Source organism: Emydura macquarii, unplaced genomic scaffold (assembly GCF_026122565.2).
Source record: "Emydura macquarii macquarii isolate MOO-44397 ecotype Brisbane River unplaced genomic scaffold, CSIRO-AGI_Emac_v2 contig_3530, whole genome shotgun sequence".
In the NCBI taxonomy this organism is placed as follows: domain Eukaryota; kingdom Metazoa; phylum Chordata; order Testudines; family Chelidae; genus Emydura; species Emydura macquarii.
This window is the reverse complement of record NW_027133667.1, coordinates 8,479,587-8,495,044: the sequence shown is the minus strand read 5'-3', so window position 1 is coordinate 8,495,044 and position 15,458 is coordinate 8,479,587. Positions and strand designations below refer to the sequence as shown.

The 15,458-nt window shown below is 46.3% G+C and overlaps 1 protein-coding gene across 2 annotated transcripts in view; it reads right to left on the bottom strand.

The window, feature by feature from the left end:
• The window catches only part of DDX11 (DEAD/H-box helicase 11), a 30,218-nt gene that overhangs the window by 4,928 nt on the left and 9,832 nt on the right, over window positions 1–15,458 (bottom strand). For both annotated transcript variants that reach the window (XM_067536239.1, XM_067536240.1), the window contains exons 7-19: window positions 14,581–14,668; window positions 12,571–12,776; window positions 10,890–11,042; window positions 10,720–10,766; window positions 9,772–9,851; window positions 8,432–8,476; window positions 8,238–8,305; window positions 6,351–6,389; window positions 5,690–5,807; window positions 4,886–5,020; window positions 3,281–3,393; window positions 986–1,055; window positions 460–563 (exon numbers count right to left, since the gene is read on the bottom strand). In XM_067536239.1, coding sequence (XP_067392340.1) covers window positions 460–563; window positions 986–1,055; window positions 3,281–3,393; window positions 4,886–5,020; window positions 5,690–5,807; window positions 6,351–6,389; window positions 8,238–8,305; window positions 8,432–8,476; window positions 9,772–9,851; window positions 10,720–10,766; window positions 10,890–11,042; window positions 12,571–12,776; window positions 14,581–14,668 — 1,266 coding nt within the window. The remainder of the gene's footprint in view (window positions 1–459; window positions 564–985; window positions 1,056–3,280; window positions 3,394–4,885; window positions 5,021–5,689; window positions 5,808–6,350; window positions 6,390–8,237; window positions 8,306–8,431; window positions 8,477–9,771; window positions 9,852–10,719; window positions 10,767–10,889; window positions 11,043–12,570; window positions 12,777–14,580; window positions 14,669–15,458) is intronic.

Genomic DNA, 15,458 nt, shown 5'->3' with positions numbered 1-15,458 from the left:
AGCTAGGAGGTCTCAGTTCATTTCCTACTGAACAGGCATCCATACACCTGGAAGGATGGAGAGAGCTAGCTGGCAGTTCAGTTAGCAGGCTCAGCTAACGATTGAATGGGCCACAGGACTAATGTCGCACTCCTAGGGGCCCCTCAAAAGGCAAAGGAGGATGGGGAAGCTTTCACTGCCACCACCAGTGCTGTACGTACACTTTGCTCTCCAGACCTGTCAAGTCACCACGTTTCACTAGCACTAAACTCACTTAAAATGGTTTAACAAAAAGCAGTCCACCCCCGTTATGTCTGCCTCCGAGCCCCTCCAGAACTGGGCCACTCTCCTGCCAATCTGCACAACCCAGTGGACTTATCTTTCCCACCTTGGAGCCCACCAGGATCCCCCGCTCTGCACACAAAAGTTGCCCCTGAACCATCAGACCACATAGCTTAAGAATGAAATAGATGTGCTCACCATCTGAGGAAGGTCTCTCTTCTGATAGGTGAACTCTAGCTGCTGATTGGATGGACCACTGCAGAGGATTATGGGTAAAATGTTCTCTGGAGGAATCACATGACCTGATGACAAACAAGCAGATGGAATAAAAGTCACAGATGTTCAAGCAAAGCAAGCTCACAGTGGAAGGCCCCTGCAACACATGCATGTAGCAGCGCAGGTACAAATTGATTTCTCTTGATCTGGGGGCAGCTTTAGCACAAGCCCTTCGATGTCTTTTCACGGATAACATCGGCCTTAACCTGGTTCAAATCATTCCCTGCCCATTCTCTCAGGAGCAGAGGAACAAGATCACTGCCTCCTACTCAGCCAGAGGTGAAAGGGAACCTGGCTCCCCTGCGCTGCAAGACAATTTCCAGGCAAGATGTCACTGGAAAGAGCCGGCAAACAAAGTCAGTGGCACCCGCCTGAACACGGATACAGCCAAACTCAGGGCCCAGCTAGAGAGAGAGTCTGTTACCAGCTCCCCTCCACCAACACTTACCACAGGAGAACTCCACCACCCTGTCAGCACCGACAACACACGACAGCAACTGCTCTCGGAAATCGGACACCTACAAACCAGGAGCCAAGAAGAATCAGCAGAGCCCAAGTGCTCTCATCAGAAGAGAGGGAAGGGCTGCAGTCAGTACATGGGTGGGAGGACCAGGTGAAAGGACAGAGGAGCCAGGCCAATGGACTGGGAAAAAGGACAGAGGGAAGAGATGCGCTGGGTACTTCGTGCAGGTGTAGAACCCAGAGAGACAAGGGCGCAGAGAGGGATGAACGGATGCAGAAATACCGTAGGTGCAGCTCTGGCCTGAAACCACAGCTGTGCCCAGCGATGTGGGGTTGATTGGCATGTAAATTCTACAGCCAGCATAGCTGCACCATCACACGCCGTAATTAAGGTTTCTCCAAGTACTTAGGCGGGACCCTCTGCAGGGCAGGGGAACCATTTGTTTCTAGTAGGAAAGCAGAGAATCCACAAGGCATGTGATGCTGCAGCAGCAGCCAGCCACCTCCACTGTTTCCTACCGCCCGTGCTAGTAGGCACAGAGCAGGAGCGCCACCCTGTGGTCCAACAGCTTCATTCTCCCTGCGCAATGCTCTTTTTAGAGAAAGCCATCCACAGCTCTGAGCGAGCATTCAGCCTAGATTCCCAAGCCTGGGTCTGCCTCTTGGATCAGGGGCCCATCTCCTAGTACCATAGCACACCTCTTCCATTCCCCTGCCTTGCCATTTACTGGCACCAGACTGAATACGTTCCCTGAGGAGGATCCAGATAGCAGGGTACAACGCAGTCTCCTTGTGTTGCCCTTGCAGCGCACAGGGAACACGTCTCACAGGATCACTGCAGCCACTGGGGCTCTTGCACGGAAGTCCATCATGCTAGGATGCCACGATTCCAGGCTCATGCCAAGAGCAGAACTATGACAACAACGTGGCTCGTGTGGTGTATGTGTGTGTCTTTCCCAGAGGATAATCACCGTTTTACCAGATACAGAGGCCCTATATCCAGCACCCTCCCTTCCTTTATTAGTCTCCACAGCAGCAAAATAGGACACTTCAGACATCAAGCAGTACGTTAGGGACCCTTGGGGTATGTCTGTGCTGCAATTAGACACCTGCAGCTCAGCTGCAGAGCTATTTAATTGTGGCATGGACGTTGGTGCAGCATGAGCTCTGGGATCCTCCCACTTTGCCGGGTCCTAGAGCCCGAGCTCCAGCCTTAGGCCAAATGTCTACACAGCAATAAAACAACCTCTAGTCTGAGCCCCACAAGCTCAAGTCAGCTGGCCTCAGCTGCAGGTGTTTAACTGCACTGTAGACATTCCCCGAGAGTCTTTAGTCCCTTGCCCCTCCACATGGCTTCAACAACAGAGAGCTGCAGCATGGGAATCACTCCCTCTTCTCCAGTCTGACCATGCTCCTGGCTTACACTCACCCAATGGAAACTACTGAGTTTCAGTAAAATTAAGTTCGCTAACTGGAGTATCTGGCATGAACTGTGATCTAACAGAACTCCCCTGCTCACTGCAGCTGTACACCAGGAGGGAAACAGGAATGTGCTGTACATAACTCAAAGAGCAATTAGGTGTTTTCAGGGCTGGGAGACTTGGCCAAGAGCATCCTGCCTTTGTGCAACGTTAAGCCCTTTCACCAAGAGGTTTGCACAGCCAGGCATTCAGACAGGATGAGACGTCTAATGGAGAAACCACTGCGAGGAGTTAAGATGTCTGAAAGCGTTTAGGGTGAATAAAACGATCTTCCTCCCACGCAGGAGGTGCAGCAAAGGAAGTATTAACATATCCATCCCTAGCAGGTCAAATAGTGTGTCAGGGAGAGGGGGGCTTGGGAATGCTGGTACAACCAGGAATTGCTATGGCTGCAGCTACCTCGTGGGGAATGGACAGATGGGACATAGGAGGATCTTGCTTGATGCCTACAGCACTTTTCTTTTGCTGCTGAGAGGAGCAATAAATGAAGGACAGGCACAGCATTAAGTCCCTAGGACTCATGCTAACCTGCAAATTGATGGCCAACTTTTCTCCACAGCTGGGAGGATGGAAAAGCCTGTCCTTGTTCCCAGTCTGATCACTGCAATGGGAGCAGTGTGGAAAAACATGATCAAATGAGGTCGGAACACATGGCTCTAGTGTTGCTCAATGATTCATTAGTGTATTTTACAGTATCCCAATGACATCAAATATCCATCTCCTCTCACTGCTGGCCGTGGATTGGCCGAAGGAGCCAGATACACCAATTGGAGCTTAAAGAAGCAATCTTGCTCCCTCACCGGCTGCATGGTTCCTCCTGCGATGATCACAGCACGACATTCCTTCAGCACCTTGGCAAAATGTACAGCTGGGTTCAGCAAGAGAAATTTGAGGCTGCTCTGTGCTATGGTGCCTGGGTAACGAAGACAGACAGACAGACGCACACATTAGTGGAACATCCATGATTATCAGCAGACCACCTTGTGAGGGGAAATCCCACATTCACAGCAGGAACAGAGTGCTGCAGGACCCATCAAAATCGTTTGGATGTCCAGCTTCAGTGTCAAGATGTTGAGACTTGGAGACTGAGTTCTTTCTGCCAAGTAAAATGTTCTACCCCTCTGACCTTATAAATCAACTGCAGCTTGAGCGCCAGATTCATCACTGGGTGTTTGGAGAGTCCTACTTAAAGTTAAAATGAAACAAAATGATTTAAGATGGATACCTGCCTGTCTCTGGGAATGAGGGAATGAGGCCCTTCCAACAGAGGTCACACATTCCTGCTGGGCTCTTTAGTAATTATTTATGTTGCTCTCAGGCCCCAATCCGGCAGGACCCTATGGTGTTAAGTGCCATATATACTCTGCACGGCATAGCAAGAGACAGCCCTGTCTCTTACGATGTAATCTGTAGCCCACAGAGTTAGCTTGCCATTATATTAATCAGTAATGCAAGGAACCTAAAGGCCAGTATATTGTAAGACATTAGCTTCAGCAAGTTAGCATAATGCTTGAGGCCTATGAACTTTGAACAGATAAATGGCCCAAAGAAAAACCCTAAAACTGGGGAGCTGAAAATAATGTTTTTAAGAAGAATATCTAACCACAGGTACATGATCCAACCACAAGAGTGTCATGGCAACAAATTGATGTACATAACAGGTACATCTGCAAATACCTAACCATAAAAGGGCCATGGTAATAAATTGATGTGTATGATAATAAGTTGAGATCAATGATATGCGAACCTATAAGAGAAGGACACTCCAACATTAAGGTGAGAAAATACAAATAAGGAAAAGAGGAAAATCCCCTACTGAATGTGCACCAAACATAGTGGCATCAGCATATCGTATTATAAAAATTACAGCCCAGCCTTAGGGAGGTAGGAGAAAGAGATGTATTCCTGGGGAGGTGCTAGAGCGACGGCCACTGGTGATGAAGGGGAAGGTGATGGTGATGAGGAAGATGATGGCTAACATTTCAGGTTGTTCTGTAAGGGATGGTGTGAGTGTATGGATGTGCAGACCTACATTCTGTAATACCTCTACCTACCTTACTGAGTTGGGGTGTTTGTGACTGTGCTAAATGTCTTAATAAACTATTTGTAAATATAGAAGAGTTCCTATAGTGTGAGTGTTGTAACTGTGCACATCGGGGTTCCCAACTGTGTAATAATTTGAATAATACTGGGCCGGCTCTTGGGACAAGAACCTGTCAACCCTCAAAGTGATAACTGGGGATTCTTAAGTAATCAATATAATCTATAGATCAGGCTACAAATCTAAAGATTACAATCTTATTATACTTGCATTTCTACGTCTCCCATCAGTGAGGTGTCTAGGTACTACCCAGTGGCTTTAAAGCTGCTCTGCTTGAGTCTCTGAGTGTTCTTCACTCCAGTACCTTGCCGGTTGAGGATGACTCTCCCATCTTGGTTTGCATTGGTGAGAGCAGAGAGAAATCCTTCAATCTGCATCAGAGGAGAGGCCATCTTGGGCTGGCCATCCTCAGCCTCCACAGGAGGGCACTGAACAGCAGCTGCAGGTCAAAAGAAGGCGGGGGGAAATCACCCAGTCAGAGCTCAGGTGCCTTTCCCAGAGGAGCAAGAATGCAAAAGCTAAGCCGGGTCTACACTTAAAATATAGGCTGAAGAGGCAATGACATTCAGGGATGTGAAAAACCCACACTACAGAGCACCACAGCTCTGACACCTTAGCCCCCAGTGTACATGCAGCTCTCTGGATGGAAGAATGCTTCCATCAGCCTAGTTCCTGTTGCTCCAGGCGGTGGCGTTCTGACAGAGACAGAAAACCTCTTCCATTGCCACACGCTACAGCTACACTGGAGGGTTCTGCTAGTATAGCCACAATGCTGTAGCTAGGCAGCTAGAGTCCCCATAGCACAGATGTAGCCTAAGGTGTGTGCTATGGATCAGATGCCACTTCCCTGAAGAAAGGAACAAATCTTTCCAGACAAATAGCACTCACTATGGCAAACAGAATCGGAAGAGTAGGGAACCCACACTTCATCTTCCTCATGGCCTACGCCTCCCTTGCGTCACTAGCTTTTCTAAGGCAGCTGCTGCAGCTAGTGTCTCCCTCCCCTGGAGACAGCTCTGAAGCCAAGTTCATCTTCCCCTTTGTTCCATGTAGATGCGAGCTCCACAGCTTCATTTCCGCCTCCTCTTTACCCTGCATCTGAACTCACCTTCTTTGTCAGGCTCCTGCAGGGTGTGAAGGAAGTTCTGCAGCCCAGTCATCTTCTGGTTTTCCTTGTTGGTCTTTACAACAGAGGTGGCTCCATATCTCTCTACGAACCCAAAAATCTGCCAAGCCAGAAAGATCAGAAGTAAGACATAGCCGGATATACACCGGATACAAACGCACTGCCAGCACGTCATATACAGAGGCCTCACTGCACGTTCTACATAACGTGTTCCAGAAGCCAGACAACCTGGCATGGCTCAGTGTTTCTCAGTTCTTCTAGCCAGAGCTTCTTCCCACCCTCGAATCAAAATAAACAGGCTGCTGGTGCTCGCCTCTTTTACACGAGGCAGCTTCCAGGGGTGGCATGTTTTCAGAGTCCCAGAAAAGGGAGCGCAGAACTAGTGCTGGTTTAGTGTTCCAGTACTCACCAGCTACCAGACACTGTGGACATGAAACACCCAGCACAGATGGGGATGTTTGCAGGGGCTATTTTGTAAATCAGAGGAACGCATAGTGAGCGTGCAGAGGAAAGCAGGAAGGCTTATAGCCATACACCCAGCGGCTATGCTTCCTCCCCTTCAAATGCCAGGCTGCCCCTTGTACTTGAGCTAGACAGGGCTGACTGTCCTGGCATGTTGGTTAAGGAGAAGTAAGGACAATACCTTCCTGCTGATCAGACTTTTCTCACAGTAACGCTGAACCTGCAGGAGGATGACAGAGCGCAGGTTAATACTCAGAATCCCATTTCTCATCCTGCAGCACCCCTCTGCTAGACTACTACCCTCTCCACATCCCTTCCTCTCCCCCGTCTCTGCTCCAATAGTGATGAAGGGAGAGAAGCACACAGTGTAATATTAATGGCTTAATGTGAGCTGTACTTCATTGCAACTGCAGCTAAATCACTTGCTAGGTTCCACAATGTGTGTTCTTATTTAAATACCATATTAAACAGCCTTCCTCCTCAACACACCTAGAGATCCTGTATGCCAACTGGTAAAGGGCACACCCAACGCACTGCTGTCAGAGTATTTAGCTTGTGAGGTATCATGTAAAAACTGGTAACACGCTGGTCATTAATATTATTGCATGATGTGTGTACGTGTGCTGGAAATGTGTTCCTAAAATATCTTTTGGGGGCAGACTTGATAAACAAGCCTGCCTTAGAAAAAGGAATGTCGTTTGGCTGGGTCTCCAACGTAAATTGAGTAAGGTAAGGTCGGAGACAATGGACGTTACATTTCCATACAAGTCAACTGGGGGATGGGAAGTCAAGAGGAAGAGACAAACAGCAGGGGAGCAGAACTTTATCTGGGGATACACTTCAGAAGAATCCATGTCAAGGGTTTATGGACTATAAAAAGAAAGGGAGAGAACCCTTCGTTATCCATCACTTAAGGGACAAAAGGCTGGTACTCTTGGAATCTGTGAAAGGTGGATTCTTCAACCTTGTGGGCTGAAGATGCAGAGAACTGTAGGTGAGAAATTGCCTGAGACCAGGATTGCAAACTGTTGAGCTTTAGATACTAGAAAGCGTATTTTTACTCATGACCATATTGGCCTCTTTTTCTCTTGCTTAGTATCATTTAAATTTGTGTTCATTATTAATAAACTTATTCTTGTTTATTATGGAGCCACCTCAGTGCTGTGTATTAAGGGGAAGAGCGTCCTCAGTGAGCCAACAGGCTGGCGTCTTTGGAGACAGCAGACTTAATATTCTGTGAGTGCCCAGTGAGAGGGACTGGATGGTGCAGGCACGTCTCTGGGGAACTGGGGTGCATCGAATGCTACCTACAAAGCAAGGTCAAGATTGGCAGAGTCTCGAGGCGCTTGCTGGTGTGGCTGAGGGAAATGGCGTGGCAGGGAGCTGACACACTAAGGCTATGTCTTCACTGACGGCAGCAAATTCACCGCCGCCAGATCGACTTATCTGGATCGACAGAGGTCAGTGAAGACCCGTTCAGTCGATCCAGATATCGATGTATTAAGGCCACCTTCTCAAGTGGCGTAGTGCTGCGTCGACTGGAGCATGGTTCCCGTCAGCACAGTGCAGTGAAGATGGCGCACAGAACAGAAGCACAGAAGTTGACGGGAGTTACGCAAGTTTTTTTGCGTAGTTTGCGTAACTCCGGTCGACTGCTGCCAAATCTCCGAGGAAAGTGTAGACAAGCCCTAAGCCTCAGCAAAGCTCTCTCTGGTTTACACTTCTGAGCACACGGAGGAGAGTGTCACAAGCCTCACATACCTAACCTTGCTTCCCACACAGACAGCCTACCTGCACCCATGTGTGTTGTTGCCATGCCCTGAAACCGTACTCCCCAGGCACACACAGCTTTAGCATTCTGCCATGTCCAACATAAAAAAATAACTTGCAACACCAGCTGGGGAAATAGAGAGAAGCTGGCAGGAGGTAGGCTGGCGTTGTGGTCAAAGCATAGGACCAAGTCAGGACATCTGGGTTTTATTCAAAGTTCTGCTACAGGCTTCCTGTGTGACCCCCAGCAAGCCACTTTACCCCTCTTTGCCCTTGCAGAAGACAATCCTCACGTTACCTTGAAGAGGTTGATGTTGTCAATCTGACTCTGAAACAGAAAGTCATTGATGGATTTTAGTTCTGTCCCTGAGAGAAGAGAAAAATGTATTACTTGCTGGGCCCACAGACCCTCACCCCATCAACATCTATCTCCCTTGCCTGCTGAGCTGTACATTGTTCTAGGCACCTGAAGCATTCAGCTGCACATCTTACCTGCTTGGGAAATGCTCTGAGTGTTTGGATTTTGATTTATATTTCCTGCAAAACATCAAAAAATTCAAGGCAGCAGGATTCACAGTGGGTTTGTCAAAACGTAAGCAACACACTTGAATTAAGGGGGAATGCAACTCTAGCACAAAGACAGCACCCTGGAATTAACTGTCTGGTTAGGAAGTGGCTCTACAGTCAAAACATTAGCTTTTACTGCTGGTTTCTTTCTTTTCATCTGTAGGATATTTCCACAGTATAGGACAAATGCTCTGTAGCATCCCTGCAAGCTGATGCTTACATTACTTTTGTACAGGAGTTAGCAGGTGGGTAAGTGCATAGAAACACTAACACAGTATACATCATGCTGCAGAGATTAAAGGAGTGCAAAGCACCTTCTCACCCAGGCACTAAGTGACCTTTGTAGACAACGCCAGAGAGCTGCAATGTGCACAGACAGACAGGTGAAGGGGGACAGTTCTATCTCAAGCCACCAGCAGACAAAACAAGGTTAGTTGTTGCCTCTGACTGTTTTCTATTTGTGGTATTTAACACCATCTCACACCTCACAATTCTGTAGCCTAAATCCTGAAGTTGCACACACTGCATTTCCTGATGGAAGTATTTAAGAGGAAGGCGGGGGGAGGAAGAAAAGAAAAAAGAATGGAGCACAGGAGAGAAGAGGAGAAAGTGGGGGGAGGGGAGAGAGAAAGTGTCAAATTGCATCTTCCTATTAGTGATAATGAAGGGATCTTTACAGAAGGCATAGGTTCCCCTCAAGGCACATCTGATGCCTAGTGGACAAGTAAAACAAAGAGCCAGGTTACCTTCAAAGGGTCTAGAATCATAGCAGAATAAAAGGCAATATTCAAAAAGAGAAATTCACTTTATGGTTAAGAGTCTGCCAAGGCAAAATGCTTCACTGATTACTAGTACAGCGATTCTATTCTAGTCAGGTTCTTAAGCCAAGCTCATCACTTAGTATCTATTTGCCATTTTAGTAACTTAGCACCCTTAATTCCCCCATCTCTCAAAATCAGATCTGAGAAATTGTTGGAAATACATGGAAAAAAAAAAACCAAAACCCTCTTTCCCCGGTGACCTGCAGCATGACCTGTTGGCTCCTTTTAATGAAAGAGGAGGCAAGCTTCAGGTGGATCCAACATGCAACATCCCCAAATTGCAGAGCAGGTCGACAAATAAAGTTACCAGGTAACTGAGCTAGGATATAAACAAAAGCTAGTTCACAAAATCCACAGGGAGAGAGGAGGAGGCAAGTACACTCTGAGGAAGTACCAGCTAGTTCAGAGTCTTAGGGGCATCAATGGAAGTGGAAGCTTTCTTACCTCCTAGTATGGACACAAACCTCTCCAGCAAATACAGAATCTGTTTAATGTACATCAGGTTTTTTGCCTTCAGACGTTTCCTATGAAATAATTGATGGTATTAGACACCAGAATGTATGGTACACAGGGACTAGACCACACACATGTTCCTAAGTTCCAAACACAAATAAAGCTGATCAGCTCAATTCCATTTCTTCATCATGAGGAGATGAGAACCAAGACTCTGATTTCTCTTGGACTCACCCTTCCTGGTTGTGTGCAAGGGATAAACCCCAAAAAGCCCTAGTCAAGTGTTCAGAGATGCCAGAATCACTACCCAGCAATGACAGTTTCTGGCACTGATTTTCTCCTCTCACATTGGTTATGATTAATTTATTTATATTTTGCAGTAGTGCCCCAAGTCCAATCAGGATTTAGGCCCCATTGTGCTAGGTGCTAGACAAATACAGCATTATTAGCCTTATATGCAATAATCAATCACCGCAGAGCTGATAAGCCTGATGCAAGCTTTGGATAGGGCTGATATACTGTATACAACTTCTGCCCAGGAGGTCACCAGAATCCACTCTATTTCAGCCACGAAGGCAGCTGGCATACAAAGGGTCAAAGCCTGTGAGAGATGTGAAAAACTGGAGCTTATGGCATAGCATGTGGCTGCAGAAGTAGAAAGAGGGAGAAACTGGGAAAGAATTTAAGAGAATGAGAAAAAGTCACAGATGTTAAAATGTCACCCTCGCAGTCTAATACCAACCCTTGGAACCAGGCTTCCAAGGGTTCTAAAACAGAACTAGTAAATTAGCACTCTCCTTTCAGCTGAGAGAGCATTAGTGCAAATAGTCTTCCACATGGGAAAAGCAGGACAAGGCCCTGCAGATAAGAGAAAGAGAAATAAGCTCTGGTATCTCCACTGCTTGCAGCTATGGGGCTGTTTCTCTCTGGGATCCTCACCTGTATCGTTCCATGTACTGCAGCAGCTGGGAGTGGGCACAGCACAGCTATAATAGAAACAGAGCTGGTATTAAGGACTCCATAAATGCTGGGTTCCACTACCGTTGGCAATTAGCTAGATACAAAACACAAGAGTGGTTAACAGAGCAGTGATTTCCAGCCCGACTCACCTGAGAGCCACTGACTTCGGCGCTGTGGATGCAGGTTATAGTATCTATCAGATTGTGGGCCTCATCAATAATCACCACCTGATCCTTCAGTTTGATCCCAGAAGCACACCTGGTAGATTCATGCAGGAGCATCTGATAGGGCAACACCACCAGCTGCAGGAGAAACCCGAGCATTAATGACCTGACTATTTCAATAGTAGGGATACTGGGCACTTACAAGCACTTTCCAAACATAGATCTCAAAGGGCTTCCCAAAGGCGGGTAAGTAATATTACTCCCTTTTGCTGTGGATGAGAAACAGAGGTAGAAAGAGGCTAGAGGACTTGTTCATGATCATACAACTGAGTTGGTGGCAGATGCCGGGTCTTCCAACTGCCTGTCCCATGTTCTATCCACTGGATGGGCGTTTCTCCCAAAGTAGTTACAGTAAAAACATGATTTTAGCAAGGAAATCACAGATGAAGGCCTTTCACAAATTCTCATGTTATTAAATGGTCACAGAGAAATTCTTCTGACAGATAAGAAAGAGAGCAATGGAAATCGCTCAGATTCTCCTAGCGTGTCACGGTTGGCACCAGCGAATATCACTTTGCATTTACATGTCACCTTTAATCCAAGTACCTCAACATGTCTTACAAGCATTAAGTAAGCCTCACGAAGTCCCTGGTAAGGTAGTTGGGTTAGAACTATTTTACAAATGAGTGAACTGGCACATAGAGAGTAAATGAACTGCACGCCATCACAATGAAATAGTGCCATAGATCTCCAATCCCGGCTCGAGCCATTCTCCTCCTCTCTCACTCATCCAAAAAAGGATTCTTAGCTCCACCTTTTGGTTAGAGCTGGTTGGGAATTTGCCATCAAAGCGTTTCTTCAATGGAAAGTGTGGTTTGTGCATTTCCATGAAATGTGTCAGTTTTGCTGAAATTTTTCAAATTTTCCATCAGGAAAATGTAAACGAAATGTTTCATTTTGTGTCAGTTTAACATTAATCCCAACATCAGCTTCAGTCACCACTGTGCACCAAGGGAGATGGACTTTGTGTGCCTCATGCCCCCTTTTCCTCATGGGCTGGGCTCCCCAGCCAGACTGCATCTCCCATGACATACCACCATCTCTCTTAGCCAAGCTGCCATGTGCATGATAGGTATCCCAGAAACAAGGTGAAACATGAAAGATGTAGTCCTGATCCATACTGGAGAATTGGAGTGCACAGCATCTGAACTACAACTTTCATGAGGCACCATGGCAACCCAGGCAGCCAGAGAATAAAGCAGAAATAACCAGAAATGTTTCATTTTTGTTCAACAAACTGAAACAAAATGTTTCATTTCAGGAATGTTGAAACCATTCATTTCCATCACAAACAGTGAAACAAAAGCCATTAGATATTTCCACATCTTTTGGAACTTTTCATTCCAAGGCGAGTTTCAATATTTTGCCTTTTCATCCCCAATTGAAATTGAAACAAAAGGCTGAAATATTGGAATTTCCTACAAAATGGAATTTCCATTTTTCGATCAGATCTAGTTTTGCTGATGTGTCAAACACTCAACTTTCCAGTTCTTGGTGGACACAGTCAGCAGAAAACCTGAGGAATACAGCATTAGAGAGAATAGGCAAGTCAGTTTATTTTCAGATGCCAGGGAGCTATTCCTTACCAACAACCCTAGCCTCTCACCTGGGCAGCAGGAATGGCATAGCGACTCCCATAATATGGACAGGCTTTAGTCTCCTTGCCCAAGGTCACCAGCTGCTCAATATCTTTCACCTTGACTAGAACCTCGTCCCGGAGAAACTGCATTTGCTCATAGGAGTAAAATGGACAGACAGCCCGGCTCACACGCCTTTTCTTCCCCTCTGAATCTTCTCCCTCACTCTTCTTCCCTAAAGACAGGAGGCAGAAAGGAACTGTGAGTATGAGCAACATTCACAAGAGTCAAAACAATTACTTGGTATCTTTACTGCACCTTTCATCCATGGATCTCAAAGTAGGTTTTGCAACACATCTGCCTCCTGACCATCCACCACCAGCCTATTGCATCTACCGTGCCCAGCACTGTACTATGTAAACACTGAATAGAGAATTAAGACTTGTACGTAGTACCATCTCCAGTGGATCCTGCTTTTACCGTCACAAGATTTAGCTACTTGGAATTTTTTCCTCTTTTCTCACTCCACCACCATTGTGCAGCTTCTGATACTATCAGAACTAAAACGGCTTCAACAGCAGGCTGTAAAAATGCTCATTCTTGGGATCATTCTGATTTCCTCTAATACTAGTAGGGAGTACAAAACACAAGGATCTTGCATGTAACGTCCTTCCAATTGCAGTGACAGATTCAAAGCACTCCATGAGCACAAGTGTCTCAAAAAATCTCAACATCCTTGTGAGGTAGGGAAAGAAAAGTCCCTGACTAGTTCTGCTTCTCTAAAGATACCATTCCCGCAGGATTCTCCCTCCTGGAGTCTAAGCTCCCACCAGTCTCTCACCAGAACTCCCCAAGCTCTTAAAGGTTTTTTACTCTTAAGGGCAGTAGTAGCAGGGAGCAGTGCAAGCCAGGCCCCTTACAAGCTGCCACACATTATCCCCTGAGCTTAACCACTTTGCTTATCTATTCTATTCCATTCAGGTCCCCATACAAAGCCCATCACCATGATATCGAGTGCCCTTGGAACATTCCAGTCAGTTCCAATTACACAAGCTAAAGTTTCCTGAATATTCTTCAAAATAAAAAGCAAGATGCAAAGCGCCTCGCTGAGGGCAATGCTTTCAAAAGCACCTGAGTCATACTGAGTTTCAATGGGACTTGGCCTCCTCAGTCACTTAGGTGCTTTTGAAAATATGGCCCCATGTCAATAAAGATAACCACAAAACTCCAAGGGAAGATGGAGTGGGTGAGTGAAGATAACCAAAGAAACTCAGACCAAAAACTTCACTGAAAAAACTACTGGACCTGACTGGAAGGCTGGGCTGAGTTTTTAAAAGAAACTTAATGGCTTTGAGTAACACAAGGGAAGAGCTGGAGCAGCTGTTATTAAAAGTGTGGCTTATGCAGTGAGCTCCACCGCCAATCATGGTCAAGAAAAATCCAACTGGAACATTCCAAGTGCAGCTGGTAAAGTCAGGGTGTGCTCATGATGTAAGCGGGAACTCTAGCTCACAATCTACCCTACCGCCACCAACCTTATAAGGCCAAAGAGCTCAGGGAATTCTTGCCAGTCTGACACTAGGGAGCTGAAGAGTGAGCATCCTAGTGGCTGGTACTTTAGGGAAGGATTGTCTTCAGTGGCAGAGCTGGGAACAGATCTAGAAACAGATCTCCTGACTTCTAGTCCCCTATTCTAACCACTTGACAACTCTTTTCCGTATCTACAATATAACCTTCCACTCGCTGAAGCATCAGTCTGGGCCCCCACTTGTCAGTTCACCAAGCTCCAAAGTCCAGCTGGAGATGGCACCCTCTCCCTTTGAAATAAACATCCCTAAGACACAGCCGCACTGGATCAGAGAGACAAGCCCCACTAACCACGTGGGAAACAGCAGCATTTGAAGAAAGCCCCTTGTACCCGCTATAGGCTACTGTATCAGCAGCCAGCCAAAGTGCATTGAATTGGACATGTGTTCACACAGATTATAGTAGCAGTTGCAGTTGCTTTCCCAGTAGTCCCGGTTAGGAGATGCTCATACCATGTTTGTTCTTTTGCATTTCCATACAGCGGTCATTGATGAGCTGGACAGCCCCCAAGCGGCGCACCTCCTCGTTCACACAGAGGTTCTTAGAGAGAAACAGAATGAGAGAAGCTGTTTAGAAAAGGGCTGTTATGTGCTCTCACTTTCTTTTTTTAAATGGTATAATTTCTTTTATAACAGTCAGTCTAAGCCTAGCCCTGGAAAAAGAAAGATCTTCTACAGTACATGGGATGCTGCCAAGTATGTATTCTTTGCTTTACTCAGGAACGAGTTACCAAAATGATAAAATCTCCTGTACAACACCACAAAGTTTATAAACCAGCAAGCAGACAAGAAAAGGTGCCCCAAAGATGTTCTACAGCAGCATCCGCAGTTCTGTGCTTCTCCTATTTATGCCAGCATCAGCAGTAATACCAAAACAGAGCAAAGAACTGCTTTCTAACACTTTGGGTGTCTGTGATGTCCCCAAAGTAGAAGAGGAAAGCAAGGCTCTTGAACATAAGTCAAGGGTGGCCAAGTATAGTTCATGGGCCAGACACGGCCCCTGGGTGCTCTAATTTTTAATACAGAGGTTCATCCATGGAGATTACAGGTTTCAGCACTTGACCCAAGTGTGACACAGAGGTCATCGTTGGTTCATTATACTGTGTCAGCAACTTTTGTCAGGCCTGACGTACTCACTACACCTAACACACTGTTGTCATAATCTGTTGCTAGGAAGCGTCATATAAGGGATCATATGCAAACTAGTAACACACTGGTCATTAATGATGTGTGGTGTATGTACAGGTGATATATGATAAGTTATAAATATGTGCTGGAAATATGTTCTTAAGAGGAGTTTGGCAGATAAAGCTTAAGTCACCCCACTGTAG